This window comes from Heterostelium album, assembly GCF_000004825.1.
Source record: "Heterostelium album PN500 unplaced genomic scaffold PPL_contig9, whole genome shotgun sequence".
Taxonomy (NCBI): Eukaryota; Evosea; class Eumycetozoa; order Acytosteliales; family Acytosteliaceae; genus Heterostelium; species Heterostelium album.
Window position 1 is genome coordinate 484,760 of NW_008805086.1, and position 17,034 is coordinate 501,793.

At 35.8% G+C, this 17,034-nt stretch overlaps 6 protein-coding genes across 6 annotated transcripts; 2 read left to right on the forward strand and 4 right to left on the reverse strand.

The window, feature by feature from the left end:
• Positions 1-715: 715 nt before the first annotated feature.
• PPL_04360 (uncharacterized protein) lies at positions 716-1,672 on the forward strand (the record flags this gene model as incomplete). Its single annotated transcript, XM_020575263.1, has 1 exon — positions 716-1,672. One exon carries the CDS (start codon positions 716-718, stop codon positions 1,670-1,672), a length of 957 nt encoding a protein of 318 aa, XP_020434783.1.
• Positions 1,673-1,920: 248 nt separating this feature from the next.
• Positions 1,921-3,451, reverse strand: PPL_04361 (uncharacterized protein; the record flags this gene model as incomplete). Its single annotated transcript, XM_020575264.1, has 4 exons — positions 1,921-2,364; positions 2,445-2,545; positions 2,625-2,854; positions 3,144-3,451. 4 exons carry the CDS (start codon positions 3,449-3,451, stop codon positions 1,921-1,923), a joined length of 1,083 nt encoding a protein of 360 aa, XP_020434784.1.
• A 697-nt stretch (positions 3,452-4,148) lies between these two features.
• On the forward strand, positions 4,149-6,229 carry PPL_04362 (S1 family peptidase; the record flags this gene model as incomplete). Its single annotated transcript, XM_020575265.1, has 2 exons — positions 4,149-4,333; positions 4,426-6,229. The coding sequence occupies 2 exons, from the start codon at positions 4,149-4,151 to the stop codon at positions 6,227-6,229; spliced, it is 1,989 nt and encodes a 662-aa protein (XP_020434785.1).
• A 54-nt stretch (positions 6,230-6,283) lies between these two features.
• PPL_04363 (FNIP repeat-containing protein) lies at positions 6,284-7,931 on the reverse strand (the record flags this gene model as incomplete). The annotated part of the gene is made up of 3 exons (XM_020575266.1): positions 6,284-6,291; positions 6,514-7,368; positions 7,646-7,931. The coding sequence occupies 3 exons, from the start codon at positions 7,929-7,931 to the stop codon at positions 6,284-6,286; spliced, it is 1,149 nt and encodes a 382-aa protein (XP_020434786.1).
• Positions 7,932-8,135: 204 nt separating this feature from the next.
• On the reverse strand, positions 8,136-10,391 carry PPL_04364 (saposin domain-containing protein; the record flags this gene model as incomplete). The annotated part of the gene is made up of 3 exons (XM_020575267.1): positions 8,136-9,589; positions 9,659-9,712; positions 10,364-10,391. The coding sequence occupies 3 exons, from the start codon at positions 10,389-10,391 to the stop codon at positions 8,136-8,138; spliced, it is 1,536 nt and encodes a 511-aa protein (XP_020434787.1).
• A 356-nt stretch (positions 10,392-10,747) lies between these two features.
• Positions 10,748-16,869, reverse strand: PPL_04365 (uncharacterized protein; the record flags this gene model as incomplete). The annotated part of the gene is made up of 6 exons (XM_020575268.1): positions 10,748-12,746; positions 12,883-13,280; positions 13,871-13,977; positions 14,180-15,108; positions 15,779-15,910; positions 16,337-16,869. The coding sequence occupies 6 exons, from the start codon at positions 16,867-16,869 to the stop codon at positions 10,748-10,750; spliced, it is 4,098 nt and encodes a 1,365-aa protein (XP_020434788.1).
• Between the last annotated feature and the right edge of the window lie 165 nt (positions 16,870-17,034).

Genomic DNA, 17,034 nt, shown 5'->3' on the forward strand with positions numbered 1-17,034 from the left:
CTTCACAGCGCACTATTTAATATCATCTACTTCACAGCGCACTCATTAATATCAACTTCACTTTACTATTTATTCAATATGAAAAAACAAAAAATGTAAAGAATGATCAGTCATATATTATGATCACATTGGTATGGATAGATATATGTGCACATATATTCATACTCTTATTGTATTATTATGTGTGTTCTTGATTCACATGAATGAATATTAATCATAATAATATTAATATTATTGATTTGATTTGATTTGATTTTGATTTTAATTTTTTTTTTATATTATTATCAGTCAATATTAATATTATTATTTCTATTAATATTTATTATTAACAAAAAAAAAAAATTGAATAGTTAATAAAAAAAAATAATAATAATAACATAACATTTTAATTAACTTCTCCAAACACAATATCTATTAAATTAACATAGCATTTAGAGATAATAGTATTTGTTTTTTTTTCTGGAAATAAAATTGATCAAACAATTGTAAATCATCCAGGTCAACAAAATTAATAACTAATCAATTTGAAGGCTCGTGAATAAATTTTTCTATATTATTTATTCGCAAGACAACAACCACAACACCTGCTCCAACCGGAACAAAAAATATAAATAACAACAAATTAAGATTGTCTTTTATCATCTTTATCTCATCTTCAAGAAGATCTTTAGTTTGTTTTTGTTTTCAATTCGAGTTTAATTTATAAATAATAACAATGAAAATCTATAGTATTATTTTATTGGTATGCTTTGTCGGTGTAATTTCTTGTCTACCCGACGTCGTAGTAGAGTGGACAGAGGACAACAATTTCCCATCGCCACTCAATATTCTAGTGGGACAAAAGGTAGTTTGGAAAGCAGTGAACTCCGATAAACATGAAATTCTGTTGGTAGAAGATAACGTCCACGAGCCAATGATCAACAACGTTGCCAGTCACGTTTTCAAAAAGGCAGGTTGGTTCTCATACTCCTGCACTATCCACCCAGGCAAGCGTTTCTACGTCAAGGTCGCCGAGTCTGAGAATCAATCCGCCCGTGACTTGGCTCTCAAGGAAATCGAAGACCAACAACGTGCCAAAGAGAATCTCAAGGCTTACGAGAAGCGTGAGGTACTCTACCGTCTCCAACAACAACAGGCCGAGCAAGAATTGAAGACCGGAGTCAAGGCACCAGCCGGACCATTTGGTGCAATTCCAGCCGATATCGCTGCAACCAACCAAGCACCAGCCACCAACAACGCCGTTGAAACTCCAGCCACTCCATCCAATCCATCCGCTGCCAGCTCAGAACAACCAGCTGAACAATCTGGTGAGGAAGGAACCACCTCTGGTCGTCCATCCACCAAGCCTGTCAAGCCAACTCCAAAGACATCGAACAAACCAACCGATGCCACCACTGCCTCACCAACTGACGACAGCTCAGCACCACCAACACCACCAAGATCCACTCCAAGACCAACCACCAAGACAGACACCAATGTCAAGCCAGGCGAAACCAAAGATCCACTTGGATCAGTAAAACCAAAGGTACCAAAGAACTCTGCTGCTGACTCTGAAGACAAGCCAAAGGATGAAGATAACGGATCAGGATCAGAAGGAAAGAATAGTTCATCAACTGTCACCTACAGTATTGTATTACTTGTATTATCTTCCATTATCTCTATTATCTTCTAAGATAATATTCTATTCTTTTTAATTTAAACTTTAATTTATAAAGAAAAGAAAAGAAAAAAAAAAACTAAAAACCAAAACATATATTATGGAAAACCAAGAAAATAAAACATTCAATGATTTGTTCAAAAAAAAAAAAAAAAAAAGAAAAACAAACTATAACTTAAAAGTTTGTTGTTATTTAGTATTAATTCTCCTTTCTTTCTTTTTGATTTTATTTGAATTGATTCTGTTTGATTTAGATTTAGAGTTTAGAGTGTTGGATCTTCGTGCTCTTGAAAGGAAATATCTACACATTGCTCGGAACCAGGGTATTTTGGTATTTCGATATTCATCTCTTCGAGGAATGACTTTGGTAGGAAACGACCACCTAGATAATGGAATCCTTTGTAGTTCTCTGCACATTTCTTTGGTGTTGCCAGCGAGATTAGCAAACCTGGTGTGAAAGTGTTACGAATATTGCCTTGTTCTACATCCCAACCTGATGGAATATCAACTGATGCAATCGGTACCAAATCACTCGGTAGCATACTTAGTGTGTTGATGATAGAGTCAAACGGTGCACGAATATCACCCTTAAAACTATAGCCAAAAATTGAATCCACCACCAAACTATAAGTATTAATAATCTCTTCCAAAGTTGGTAATGATCCAATCAGTTCACATCCAACATGTTCACATTGCAATGTTAAATTCTAAAAAGTTATATATAACTTTACAAATTAGAATTACAAAAACAAAAGAGTAGATTGTAAATATCGATATTTTTAATTACTTTGTATAAATCTTTATCGGTTCTCTTTGGATATAATATATCTACTTTATAACCAAAGTGTACAAGATGTCTTGCTGCTACTAAACCATCACCACCATTATCTTGTTTGTTTTTAATGAACGTTAGTTAAGTTGTTGTTGTTGTTGTATTGTAACAATGATAAACGAATAATGTACATACTTCCTGGACCACAAATAGTTAATACTTTCTTTGATAGTGTTGAAGGATTGTAGACTTTATAGATTGAGGAAGCAACACTCAGTCCAGCCAACTCCATTAGTTGGTCGACAGAGAATCCATACTCCTTACCCATTAGCAACACATCCATTTTAATTGCTTCATTCTGACCTAAATATAATAGCTTCTTACTCATTTTTTGTTTATTCCTATTATAGGTTACAATATTATAACTATAAAATAATGATAATGATAATAGATTAAATAAATTTAAAACCAAAAACTTTTATTTAAATTTTAATTTAAATTCGGTGAACTTCAAACAATGAAATTTGCAATTTCAAAAAATTTAATTAAATTTGGCCTGTACAAAAGTAAACATAATAATGTTGTTACTATTGATATTTATATTATTATTATGTTGTTGTTGTTGTTGCTGCTGTTGCTATTATTATTGTTTATTGTTAAGGTTGGTTGGTTGGTTGATTGGTTGGTTTTACTGTGTGAATAAATAAATTTTACATAAATAAACCTTGTTTCTCTAATAATAAATTTTGTAATTCTATTAGTTGATTCTTCTTTTTCTCGATGATTGCAACGTTTTCAGTCATTGCTTCATAGTAGACTGGATCAGGATCCTCTATGTATGCACTAGCCAACTCTACATTTGATTTCTCTAGGTTTGCAATGAATTTTGTGACATCTTCGATGTTGAACTGCAGTAACTCTTCTTCGGTGCTGTAATGTGGTTTTATACTATCGATTCTACGTTGATACTCTTGTTCATCTTCATCTGAATTAATATCATTACTATCTTTCATATCATTCATTATTCTTTTTTATTTACTAGTAATCTTTCTATATAACAAACTACACAGTATCGAATTGAATCGATTCATTTAAAATTATGGAACAAAAAATTAAATTAAATTTAAAAAAAATTTTAAAAAAAATTTTGAACTTATTTAGTATATTAGTTAGTATCGATACTACACGCACTTGAATCACTTAATATATTATATTTTAATTGTATAACTTATTGGTACAATATGTACCCAATAAAATGATCTTACTATAGGAGATAATAAGTATTTGCTTTTTTAAGAACCTTTGATCTAAACATTTCTAATCTATTTATCTTAAACATTCAGATTGATAAGTTTAATTAATTAGCAAGTGATCAACCATTTATTGTTGGTTTAATATCAACCTCTGTTGATCTCCATGCTCTTTCAACTAGTTTTTTTTATTATTAAAAAAATAAAATAAAATTTAAAAACCACATAATTTTGATTGTTAACAAAATTTATATTTTTTTCTTTTCATATGAAAACTATTTGTTGATTTCTGTTTTTGTTTAATTAGTCAATCATTCAATTAGTCAGTCAGTCAGTCAGTCAATAAATATATTTGTACACCAACAACTGTTGTTATTTTTAATTTTGTAAAAAGTAATAATAAATAATATATGATTATATTTATATAAATAAATTTGATTATATTTGTAAATAAAATAAAAATCTATAAATGACAATAACTCATGGATCATTGTCAGCTTGTGACATTTCAAAACTAAGACAATGTTGTGTGGTTGTTCGTGTCAAGGGTAATGATATATCGACTGCCTCTAACTATGGATCAAGTAGCAGTAGTTCCGCTCTGAAATCAAATAAATCATCATCATCACAAGTTCCTACTTTCTCACATTCAAGGTAAATTGAAATTGAAGCGGAAATTGAGATTAAAATAATGAAAACTTTTAGTTACTAACAATAGATACATATATATATATATATATATATAGTGAAGGTAAAATTACATTTAGTTGTAGTGGATTCATTATTAATAGAGAACAAGGTATCATATTGACATCGTCTTCTATATTCATGCCATTTCTGAGTAGGAGAAATGAACAGGCACACTATGAGATACATAGAGATACAGAGATAGATATTATGTGTAATAACAACAGACAAATAAAAGAAGAGGATATCAAATCAAGTAATAGCGGTGGTAGTGGTGGTAGTGGTAGTGGTCAGTCAATTTATAACAAGTCATCCGATGAGAGAATCTATGATCCTCTGAAAGATTGGATTCAATGTAGATTTCACCAGTTGATCGAAGTCGATCAATCGATCATGGATATAGTGGATTTGCTGAAATCCTACTTTGTGATTGGCTCGAGTAAGTCACTGTCGCTCGTCTTGCTCAAGGCGTCGTCACCGCTCACCGTCGATCCGGCAATCGATCAAGTTCGTTTTGCACAATCAACACACATCAAGACGGGCGAGCGGATCTCAATCGTTGCATCGCCATTCGGTTTCATCTCACCGACGATCTTTCTCAACTCGGTGTCGAGTGGAATCATCTGCAACAAGATAGCGGCGCGACCCTATTCACATCCGAGCCTGTTTCTCACCGACGCCAGATGTTTGCCAGGCAGTGAGGGTGCGGCAGTGTTCAACTCGCGTGGCGAAGTCATCGCCATCGTAACACCACCCATCAGAGCAAAAGATGAAAAGACACCTTTCAACTTGGCAAGTCTGCTCCCCACACACACATTCCTCGAGTATCTTCTCAAGACTGACCTGGTTGCAAAACCTTTGATTTCCAACAGCGTGCTGTCGCTCTCACCGCTGCAAACCAGTCTTTCGCTTCTCGACCGACAAAAACATAATATCGTACTGGTGAAATTCAAGGATACATGGGGATCCGGTGTTTTGATATCTTCGAACGGCTACATCCTGACGAATGCACATATATTGGCACCGTCGATATCGGCATTGCATAAAGCATCGAACGACTCAAACAACGCAGTTGGCTATCCCGCTCACATGTTTAAAGACTACCGCGTTGAGATACGTGTCGACTATGCTGCGTTGATTGGCAAAGAGACAATTGGCGGACACATGTGGTACAATGGGCGCATCGAATACATCTCACATACTCACCTCGATATTGCACTGCTAAAGATTGTTTGTGATGATTCGCTTGTATTCCATCATGTTGAATGCAACACACTGCTGAACGTCCAACACGGAACCGAGGTGGCTGTCCTCGGATATCCGCTGTTACCACCCTCACAGGAACCGCCAGTCTCTGTCACACATGGAATCATATCGAATGTTGTTTGTGTCGACGGCATGGCCGTGAGCTACCAGACAACGGCACCGGTACACTCTGGCAATTCCGGAGGTGGCTTGTTTGATGAACGCGGCAACTTCTTGGGCATAGTAACTTGCAATGCCAAACAGCGAAATGGATCGATCATCACCGATCTCAACTTTTCAATACCGGCAACCTCGCTGGTCCACTTTTTCAACTATGCAAACGGTCAAGATATCCAAGGCCTGGAGATCATGATACGTTCAAAGACAAACAAATTCCTGAGAGCTCTCTGGAAACTACAAATCACTTCATCACCTCATTCCTCATCGCAAAACAACATCAACCAAAAGCATCTACAACCACTTCAAAAACAACCACCTCAAACAACCGGTAATGGAAGAAAATATGCAGAATTCCTTGAAAAAATTACAAATACTCCACAAACCTCAGCAGCAAACTGTAATACTGAAAATATAAATTCACTAATGGCGAAACTATAACTACTTCTAATATAAATATACATATATAGATATAAGAAAAAAGTAAATATAAAACTAATAAACTTTTGTATTATAAAATAAATTAAATAAACAAAAAAAAAACATTAATCAAACACTTTCGCTTTATTTGAAAAATTATTGGTGATCGTTGGTGATCGTTCGTTGGAATGATAAGAACTTCCAAATTTGCGATCTACTAACCATTGCTGAAAAGCTGGGTGATTGACCAACAACGATAAAATGATCACCAAATCTTCGTATATATATTTTTTCTTTATCTTTACAATTGAGTACAAGACTATTGGGAATACAATGAATTGGAAAACTCCATGATGGATTCAAATTTCTAAAACCGCTTCCACTCGAAAATAGTGGTTGATCATAGTTGATCCTCAATTCCTCTATGGAGCTAGTGATAATATCTGAGGAAAAATAGTTCTCAAAACCAACGAAACCATTTAGATTAGAGCCAACAATCAACTTTTTCACTGATGGAGGAATAGCATTGTGAAAAGTAAAAGGTTCTGAATACAAAATGATACCCAGTGTCTCAACATCGTGCGGAATTTCGACAGTACGGCTATCATTGTCAATTTCAAGATGTTTGACACTTATATTTTCGAGTGACACTGACAATGCAAGCTTTAAGGTTTCAAATTGATACTTTGAGGCTTCATTGAATATGCCATCTGCTTTACATACAGCAAGCTCGAGATATTTGATTGACGGAGACAACACTGAAGATAGGGTGATATGTGTATTTATACATAGCTTGGTTAGAGAGGTTGGCAAATCACTGAGACATAATATTTCATTCTCAAAGATATCATCGATGTATGGTTCCCAGAATGTCAGTGATTTCAGATTTGGATGCGACTGTATTGCTGGTGCCCATGATATCGGAATAAAGACCAGGGTATGTAGAGTGGAAGGCAATACTTCACTGGTGATGGGACCTCTAAATCCTGTATATTCAAGTACCTCTAGATTCGGAGGAAGTGATCCAACTTGAAGATTTTGCTTAAAGGCAAGACCTTTAAATACGAGGACTCGTAGAGATGCTGGTAAAACACCAGGTTCAAGTGGTTGATTAAATTTACTTCCGAGTATCAAATTCTCCAACGTGCTTGGAAGGACACCTGCCAAGATAGGGTGGTCGAATTTGGTCTCTCCCAAATCAAGTGTTCGTAAATTTGGTGGAAGATAGCCAGGCAATAGTGGTTCATTGTGTAACATCCATCAAACTTGTAGATATTTGAATTCGATATCAATCTATACAGACTCTCGAGATCTTCATCATTCACAAATTCCGACTTTACTATTAGTTTTGTCAACTGATTGCTAAAATTGATACTATCTAAAAAATCTATTAATTAAAATGAAAGTTAAACTTTCTGATGTTTTAAATGTATTTACCTGGTGTCATTTGATCATTATCAATGATTAGAGTACATGTATCCTTGCTTTCCAATGATTTGCTCATTAAACATTGATATGATTTCAAATAGAATTGGTCATTCTTTTGTATAATATCAACAAGTATTTTATCTTTATTAAAAGATAGATATTTATCTCTTTCACTGAACCATCGACTACAAACTAATGTAAAACATATTCTATCTATATTATCTTTTAGATGATTTGTAATCTTTGATAATAGAATATGAGGTAGATTTACTAATATATGTAAAACATTATCCATATTTCTATTTTATCTAAATTTAGATTATAAACAATTGAACAATGAAGGACACTTTTTTTTTTTTTTTGATCACATGATTTGTAAAAGTGAAAATTAAATCAAATCAAATAATAAATATTTGTATAAACAAGTTTTTTTTTTGGTTTAATGGTTTTTATAATATTGCAATAATTTAAATAGTATATATTAATTTATTTAATTAATTTAGTTGGCTTGGATTGTGAATGATGGTCTGGCGTTGGCAGAGGTACAGAGACCAACATCAGTGCAGATGGCGAGTGGGCTGACACCGCTGATGAGACGTTGAACGATGGCTGGACCGTACAAAGCAACGATTGACTTGCAGGTGGAAGCGAGTGGACCGATATCAGCACAGTCGTTCTCCAAAATGGTGACGATTTGGTTGACGGTCAATCCCTTGTCCAAGTAGGTCTCGATACGACCGACCAAGTATGAGCAGAGAGTGCATTCAGTGGATCCCTTGACGGACTTCTTGGCAGCCTTTGAGGAGCAGACACCGAGGTCAGTGCATATGGTGATTGGGTTCTCGTCGTTGATGATTGAGTTGATGATTTGTGGGGCGTAGATGCTGACAAAGTTTTGACAGGTTGAGGCCAATGGACCCAATTCGTTGCAGTCGTTATCCAACAAAGCGACGATTTGAGTTTCGTTGATGTTGAGACCCAAGTATGATTCGATCTTACCGACCAAATAGTTGCAGAGTGAGCACTCGACGTCGTTCTTGACTGGCTTGGCAACCTTCTTGGCAGAGGTGCAGAGACCAATATCAGTGCAGATGGTGGTTGGGCTGACTTCGTTGATCAATTGTTGGACGATTTGTGGACCGTACAAGGAGACGGCGGTTTTGCAGATCGAGGCAAATGGACCCAAATCAGCGCAGTCGGTTTCCAAGGCAGAGACGATCTCTGGGACAGTCAAGTTACCTTCGATGTACTTCTCGGCACGAGCAACAATGTAGTTGCAGACGGCACATTCAGTGTCTCCCTTGACAGCCTTCTTTGGGGCTGGCTTGGCAACGGCAGTGGTGCAGAGACCGACTTCAGTGCAAACGGTCAATGGGTTCTCTTGGTTTTGGATCTTTTGGATGATGGTTGGACCATAGATGTTAACAACATCGTCACAGACAGAGGCAACTGGACCCAACTTGGAGCAGTCGTTTTGCAAAAGTCCCATGATTTCAGTTTCGTTCATGTTCAAGTTCAAAGCAGACTCAATCTTACCGACCAAGTAGTTGCAGATATCACAGTTGATACCACCCTTGACGGCTGGGACTGGCTTCTTGACGGCAACCTTTGATGAGCACAAACCAATGTCAGTGCAGATGGTGATTGGGTTTTGAGCGGCTTGGACTTTGGCAATGATGGTTGGACCGTAGACAGCGATGAGGGTCTTGCACTCACCAGCCAAGGCACCCATGATGGCACACTCGTTTTGGAGATCGATGATGATTTGAGCTTCAGTGATGTTCTTTTCGACGGCATTCTCTACCTTTCCGACAATGTAACTGCAAAGGGTGCATTGGACACCTTCTTCACCGTTCTTTTCAACACGAACGTTGGTTTGTTCGTGGACAGCGACAGCTGATACTGAATAGACTGCCAACAAGGCAAATAATAAAATAGCAACAGATTTCATATCTATTATATTTTTTTATGTATATATATATCTGATAAAATAATTATTAAATCAGGTTAGGAGTAAATAACTGAATATGATATCTTTAGTCAATGGTCCTTTTTGATGTTTTGGGTGCCGGCAAACTTTAAAAAAAAAAAATTAAAAAAATTAAAAAATATAGAAAATAAAAGTTGTAGTAAGTATAGTACCACACACTAGTGCTTTTTTTGATGATTCATTCCGAGCACGGTGCCTCAAGAAAGGGTATCAGGAGGAAGAGTTTTTTTTTTTCTAGGACCTGGAAAAATATAATGACAAATCTTTTTTGATTATTTTGTGTCTTGTCTTTTTTTTTCTGCTGTAGTTTTTTTTTGATTTCATTTGATTTTACAATATTTTATTTTTGCAGAAAAAATCAAGGGGTGATGATATCATTTGGTGGTGAAGATTTTGCACCCGATTGGCAAAGAAAAAACTAGAATCATAAAAACAACACACCTTTTTTTTTAAAAAATAAAATATCTGAAATCGACTCAATTCACCACTAATCACAGCAATTCAGTTCATTGAGGTTCGTTCCCATTTTCCATTTTCTCAATAACAACATAATTTCTATTTTGGAGGTTTTAGAGTTTTTCTATGATTTTTTTGAATTTTCTTGGAGAGATATTTTGCTAGAAAATTTCTAACGCACTTTATGTAATGTGGGTGGCTGTTGAATGAATAGAAACAACATGCACCAACAAAAATATATATGTGGTATGGAAGGATAAAAAAACAACAATTAAACAAACCCATTTTAATTGATTTTTGAATTGTCATTTTAAATTTCTCAATAAAAAAAATATTGATAATAATAGATATTTAGGTAATTTTGTTTTTTTTTCGACTATTTACTATGATACAATACATCCTCATCAACCTCAATTTGATCGAAAATATCAGAAATTTAATTGGAAATATCAATATCATCGGATATTAATGATAAATTTGGAATCGTGATTTCTTTCTAAATCATTTAATTTACAGATTAGATGAATTGTTTTTTTTTGTTGTTGGAAACACCATTCAACAAATTGATATTGTTTTGATTTTGAAACCAAATTTAATTTATTTTAATTCTAAATCTTTTTCTCAAGAAATTGATAATGGTTTCTTCAGAAAGTTCAGGTTTGTTATCAGTGGGTCTGTTGGTCGGAGGACGATACAGCAATGGCTTGGGAGGTGGTTTGCTCGAATAGCTTGTAAGAAGAAGCTCGGACATGTGGATCTTTTACCATTTCGTTGTCACCCTTGATCAAGATTTGAATGGCAGGAGTGATGCTTGTCATCTTCTTGAGATCCATTAGCGATTTGAAGAAACGGCATCGCAATGCCGGTTGACCCTCCAGCACTTTCATAATCAGTAAGATGAGATCTTGGCTGAGCGAGTTCGTGGTTTGCAGAGTGTTTTCAAACATCAGTGAATCAAAGTACTCTCTGATCAATCTGGTTTGATTGGCTTGGTGGAAAATCTTGAATACAGTTGCATATTGCTGTTGAGAAAGGTCGTTGGAAGGTGTCGAGTCGGTCTTTCTATCGATACCAAAGAATGAATCGAATTGTTCCAAGCTCAATTCAGACGATGAAGAGTTGTTTTGGTTGTTTGATTCATGTTGTTTCAAGAGGATTTGAGCTGCCAGTTGATAGGAAAGTTGATCTTTTTGTTGCATATTTTGAAAGAGTTCTGTTGCCAATGGATACTCGCCGCGCTGGATGACATTGGAGAGCTTGAGGTTGTGAAGTGGAAGTGATTCGTGTTGCTGTGGGAGTAGAGTGAGGACAGTCGACGCCAACTGTTGAGCTTGCTGATCTTCTTTGATATTTACAAGTAGATTGTTGGCAATGGCGTCGAGTGTACGTGTCTGAAGCTGTGGGAAGTGTTTCTGCTTCATCTCCAAACCGGCAGCCAATATTCTAGTGAGCAAGGTATATCGCTTGCTTCCCACGAGACTTATGAGGATGTCGTTGAATGGTCCAACGTTTCCGACTGCCTCGCGACCCGGCAGCATATTGATTCCACTCATCAAGTCGGATTGAAGACTGTCCGAGAAGAATCTAGGGTTGGAAAAGAGTGGCGCGAATCGATTCGGTACCAGTTTCAGGAAGTTGGGATAGTGTTCCGGCACCGATTCGTAGATGGCAATGGCGCAACGGATGATCAGTTGGTCGCGTGGCAACTCTTTGTTGAGGAAGTAGAACTTCTCGAGTTTCTCAATGATCTGGTCGATTTCTGACTTCTCGAGGAAGGCAGCCAATTGGTTGTCCGCGTTGATCGCAGCGAATCCACCACGGCGCACAGCAGCTTGTCGACGGAATGCTTCGCCTTTTATCAGGGGATCGATCGAGTACGAGAGGAAGCTACGCATGGCAGCGACGTCGCCAATCGGGGCGGTACTCACAGCTGACCAATGACGCGCCAGCTCCTCGTCACCACGCAACTTGTGATACGCCACAAATGGCTTGTAAGCAAGATGTCCAACCATATTCGCGCCTCTAGCATACCAACTCAAAGCATGATGATAGCAATCCAATTTCAAATAGATACTGATGATCGACTCTAGAAAAGTAGTATTCTTACTTCTCCACATAAAATGTCTCAAATGACCAAACAATTCATAATGAATCTCTCTATCTTTATCTGATTTTACTTGACTACTGTTATTACTGTTATTACTGCTGCTGTTGTTGTTATTGTCATTATTATTTGATTTTGGATCGAAAAGTGACATTGCTTCATTGTATACTATTAATGTTGAAAGTGAAGGTAATGATGGTAAATCAAGTTGATTGATAATGCTATTATTGTTATTATTGTTATTGTTATTTTGTTGAGATTCTGTTAAATTATTTTTAAAAAGAGTGAATAGTGTATATTGTGATATATCTGATCGGTTAAAGAGATGCAATATTTTCGGTTCGGAATGCATCTTGGTGAATATATAGTTGGCTAGTTTGTCGAGTAGTTGATCATTGATACGAGGAATGTTGTGCCAAGTGTATTGCTCTATAGTTCTCGTTATCCACATATGATCTTTAATCGCGAGGAAATATGACATGAAATCATCGATGATCTGTACCACTTTGAATGGTTTCGCCTTTACTATCCAAGCAAACAAATGTCCAACGTGTTTAGGTCTATTAAACTTTACATTTTCATCAAGTAATATACTACTTGATAGAAACTCTTTCAATCTGATTGATCGATCAACTTGTACGTTAGTAAATAGATTTGATATTGGTTCGATGATTTGATTAATCATCTATTAATTACCTTTGATCTGCAAGCACATAGTTGTTTACTTCATATAGTTTCTTAATATGTTGTATTTCAATATAAATAGGATGTGATGTATATAAATGTTGTTGTGGTGATGATGATGATTTTGGTGAGTCGATTTCCTCAAAGTTCAAAGAAGATGCATTTCTATTAAAAAGTATATTGTTGCTACTACTGCTATTGTTTGAGTATGATCTTGATATTAATGATGATGATGATGATGATGAAGGTGATGTTTGTGAAACTGATGATATATTATTATTATTTCTAAAACAGTAAGGAATGATGTGTGTTGTTGATGATGATGATTTTCCTATAACTTTAAATAAAGAATTTACAATTCTTTTATTTGTATTATTGCTATTCCCTATTTGTTTGTATAAGATCATTCTCTAAATTAACAATCTGAAATAAATAAACAAACAAATGTATTTTGAACAAAAAAAAAAAAAAAAAAACGAAAATTGTCTGAAATGAATCAATTAATTGCCAAATTTGTTTTGTTTGGAAAAAATAAACAGATATTAAATTTTATTGTTCAATGAAAATCAAGAAATTATATAAATATGATTATAAAATATTTTTTAGATTCTCTAGTAATACTTTGTGAATTCTTTAAGAGAGGCACATCTTAATATTCATCTTATAGGAGAAATAGAAATACCTTTTAGGATTTTCGGACTGTGGGCGAGCAGGGGTAGATATGTTTAGTTTGGTTCCGATCTCATTCATGAGAGCTTTATAGTAATTGGACGTGAATAACTTATCATGGTCAGAGATGATCTTAGATGGTAGTCCAAAGTTAACGAATACATATATCATTTTGTGTTGATGGTACTCTTATACTCTATCATCTATTGTTTTAATGTATTTTTATTAATAAAAGTAAATATTAGTTAACTATTGCCAAACTACAGTTTATATAATGAGAATGTTAGACTCTTTTCTACATTGGAGTCTACAACACAGTTAGTGTACTTACCTCAATCATCAATTCTTGTTGAGGTGAATGAAATACTTTTGAATTTGAAGCTATATTTCTTGATTTTAATTGAATTAAAAATTTATATATCTGTTCATTAATTTCGACTATTAATAAATGAATTGTGAATTATAAAAAAAAGTTAGATGTCGATTTTGAAATAAAATATATTAAATTAATTTTAAATAAATTGATGGATGCATGTTAATAAAAACGGTGAAAGTGAATTGTTTTGAGAGGTGATGGATGTTTAATCTGAATATTTATCTTCCACCAGTGATATTTATTAAAAATAATTATTGTTATTACTATTATTATGATTATTATTATTATTATGATTGTTATATTCATGAATTATATCTTGATTGATTCTCTGTTGTAAAAACTTATTCTTAAGATAGTCTATTGATTGTTCTGAAAGTGTACATGTTGGTTTGGCAGGTAGAATCGGGTGAAGTTTATATTCGGTGCTGCTCTTGAGAATGTCAGCAACCCATGGATCATTCACGATGTCATTGGCCATATATAGTATACGCTTCGTTTCCGCTGGATATTCTCTGAGTGGTTTGAGTGCTTTGAAAAGTCGCACCAGACTCTGTGGGTCGTTATCCAACACACTGATCTTTATCAACTCGTGTAAAACAATTGGACTGATTTGTTGTTGCAGCTGCTCATTATCAGTGGCGCCAATCAACTCCTTTATGTATTGACGAATGATAGTTGCTCCGGTGTGGATGGCAGCACTCTCAGGGTTGTTGGCTTGGGCAAGTTTGAGAATCATTCCACTGTCGAGTTTGTCGACTCTGGCGAATTGGAGGAGTTCTTTCAACGATGGTGCCGACTCGGTGAGTGAGGAGAACGATGATTTATGACGGAGATAGATATGTGTTGCCAGTTGATTGGAGAGAGCATTGCGTATGTGGTCGGTTTGTTGTGAAAGGAGAAGAGCGGCGGTTTTGACGTCGCCAGTATCAACCAGTGCCGCCAGTCGACAATTAAGCATCGACTGTGTCCATGTGGAATTGGGCAGTCCACTCGGAACCAGTAAATCCTTGAGTGTTTTCAATGTATGTTTGTCGATAATGTCGAGATTGGCGAGTGTTTTAGCAAGACAGAATTCAATGGTCGATGGTTGTAGCTTGATCTCCGAGTGGCTGGCACCGGATATGACTGCTGCAGCCATGTCGAATCGACATGCATTGACCAGACCAATGAGCAGAGCATTCCAAATCTGGTGACTGTGAGAGTAGAGCAGTTGCAAATCATGCTGATGGATAAGCAGCAACTTCAGTCCACGCTCAACATTTCCAATGAGAAGCGGACTTACAAATGCGGGTGTGGCAATCACCGATTTCAGCAGCGACGGCATTGACTCGACGAACGCAGCGATATCAATGGATTCCGCGAGGTGAATGGTGCAGATTGCCGGCATCAGATTCTCACAGGACGGCAACATCGAATATACATCTTTCTGATTCTTAAAGTAGTGATTCTTGAGCAGAGTCGCCACTTTCATGGCGTTGTCAGTGCGGATCTTTCGGCAGTAGAGACGCAGTTGCTCGTCGTTGTCAGACGGTGCTGGCTCGGCCAGATCGAGCAGCATTCTGTTTGGTTTGAACTGAAGAAACTGCGAGATGAGCAGTTCGATTGCAGGCAACCGCTGGTACAGCGAGAGATAGTAGTTGTCCCAGAATTGCGCGGCATTGGTGTCGCGTCGCAGTCGGAAGTAAGCGAGGAACCAGCGCAACTCGGAAGCACACGGCAGCAGCTGGTGGTGCTGGTAGCGTCGCGCCAGCCACAGAATAGCCAAGTCATGGCGCTGTATCTTTAGCGAATCCAATATTACCTTTTCGAATATATGTTGAATGGTGTTGTCCTTGACCAGCTTGAGCAGCGCCTCAAAGATACGCGAGTGGAACTGGTGTTTCGGCAAGACCAGCGAGTAGCCCGTTCGGTCGGAGTTGTTTAGCGGATCGACTGGGGTGTCTACGATGACGTTCGCTTTCACCTCGTTGTAGAGCAGCAGTGTTGCAATGGTGTCTTTGTTACGCACGTTTCGCAATACCTTTGTAATGACACGGTAGGAGCAACGCGGATGTTCCAGTATCGATTGTATGGTTTCCGCTTGCAGCGTTGCAACATCTGATGTCTTGTCGTCAAAGAAGTAATTGTTGATCATCGCATCTATCGTTTGCTCGTTCAACGAGAGATTTCCAAAGTTGACATGATCGTTCAACAACTGAATCAATGGAATGAAGAATCGTGAATTGTTCTGAGTGATAGTCAACTGAAACAACAGATTGAATAAAGCATTACTAAGATATCGATTGTAAACCACCCATTTCAAAACAGGTACAAGATTATTACTTCTTTCTTTAAATAGTTGTGATACACTAATTTAATAATGATTGTTAATAATAGTTATCTTGATTGATTGTTTCGAATATATCTTATGTAGATACTTACAAAACTTCAGCGGTATTTGGTTTAGTTTTGAAATACTCTTTTAAAACTTGATAGTCTTCAGAGTTGTAGTTTGTATTTTTGTCGAGAGTTGTTAGATCCAATGGGTTCTTTCTCGTATAGTTTATATCATCACTATACTGATGATGATTATGGTGATAATTGTAATTCGAACTATTGTTGTTATATTCACTATTATTGTTATTATCATTTACATTTCTAATATTATTTAATCTATTGCTATAAAGATTACTATTACTATTATTACTATATCTATTTGTATTTGAAGTAGAATAATTAAATCTACCTAATAAATTAAAATTACTATTATTATATATATATTTATAGTTTGATTTCAATGGTGGGGATGTTGTTGTTGATGTTGATGTTGATGTTGTAGGTGTAAGTGCATGTGTTGTTGTTGATGATGTATTTGAAAATATAGATGATTGATATTGATGTTTTATATAATATCGAATGTATTGATAGTTGTAACTACCACAACCACTACTACTTATTTTTGTAGTGGTATTCATTCGATTTAACATTATATATCTATATATAGGTTGTTGTTATCTATTAATTAAAAGAATTACTCAAATTATTCAATTTGTCATGCATTACAAAAAATCTTTGACTAAAAAAAAAAAAAAAACTAACATTTTTCACGAATCAAGTTTAGATTGGTAACTTTAAATCTA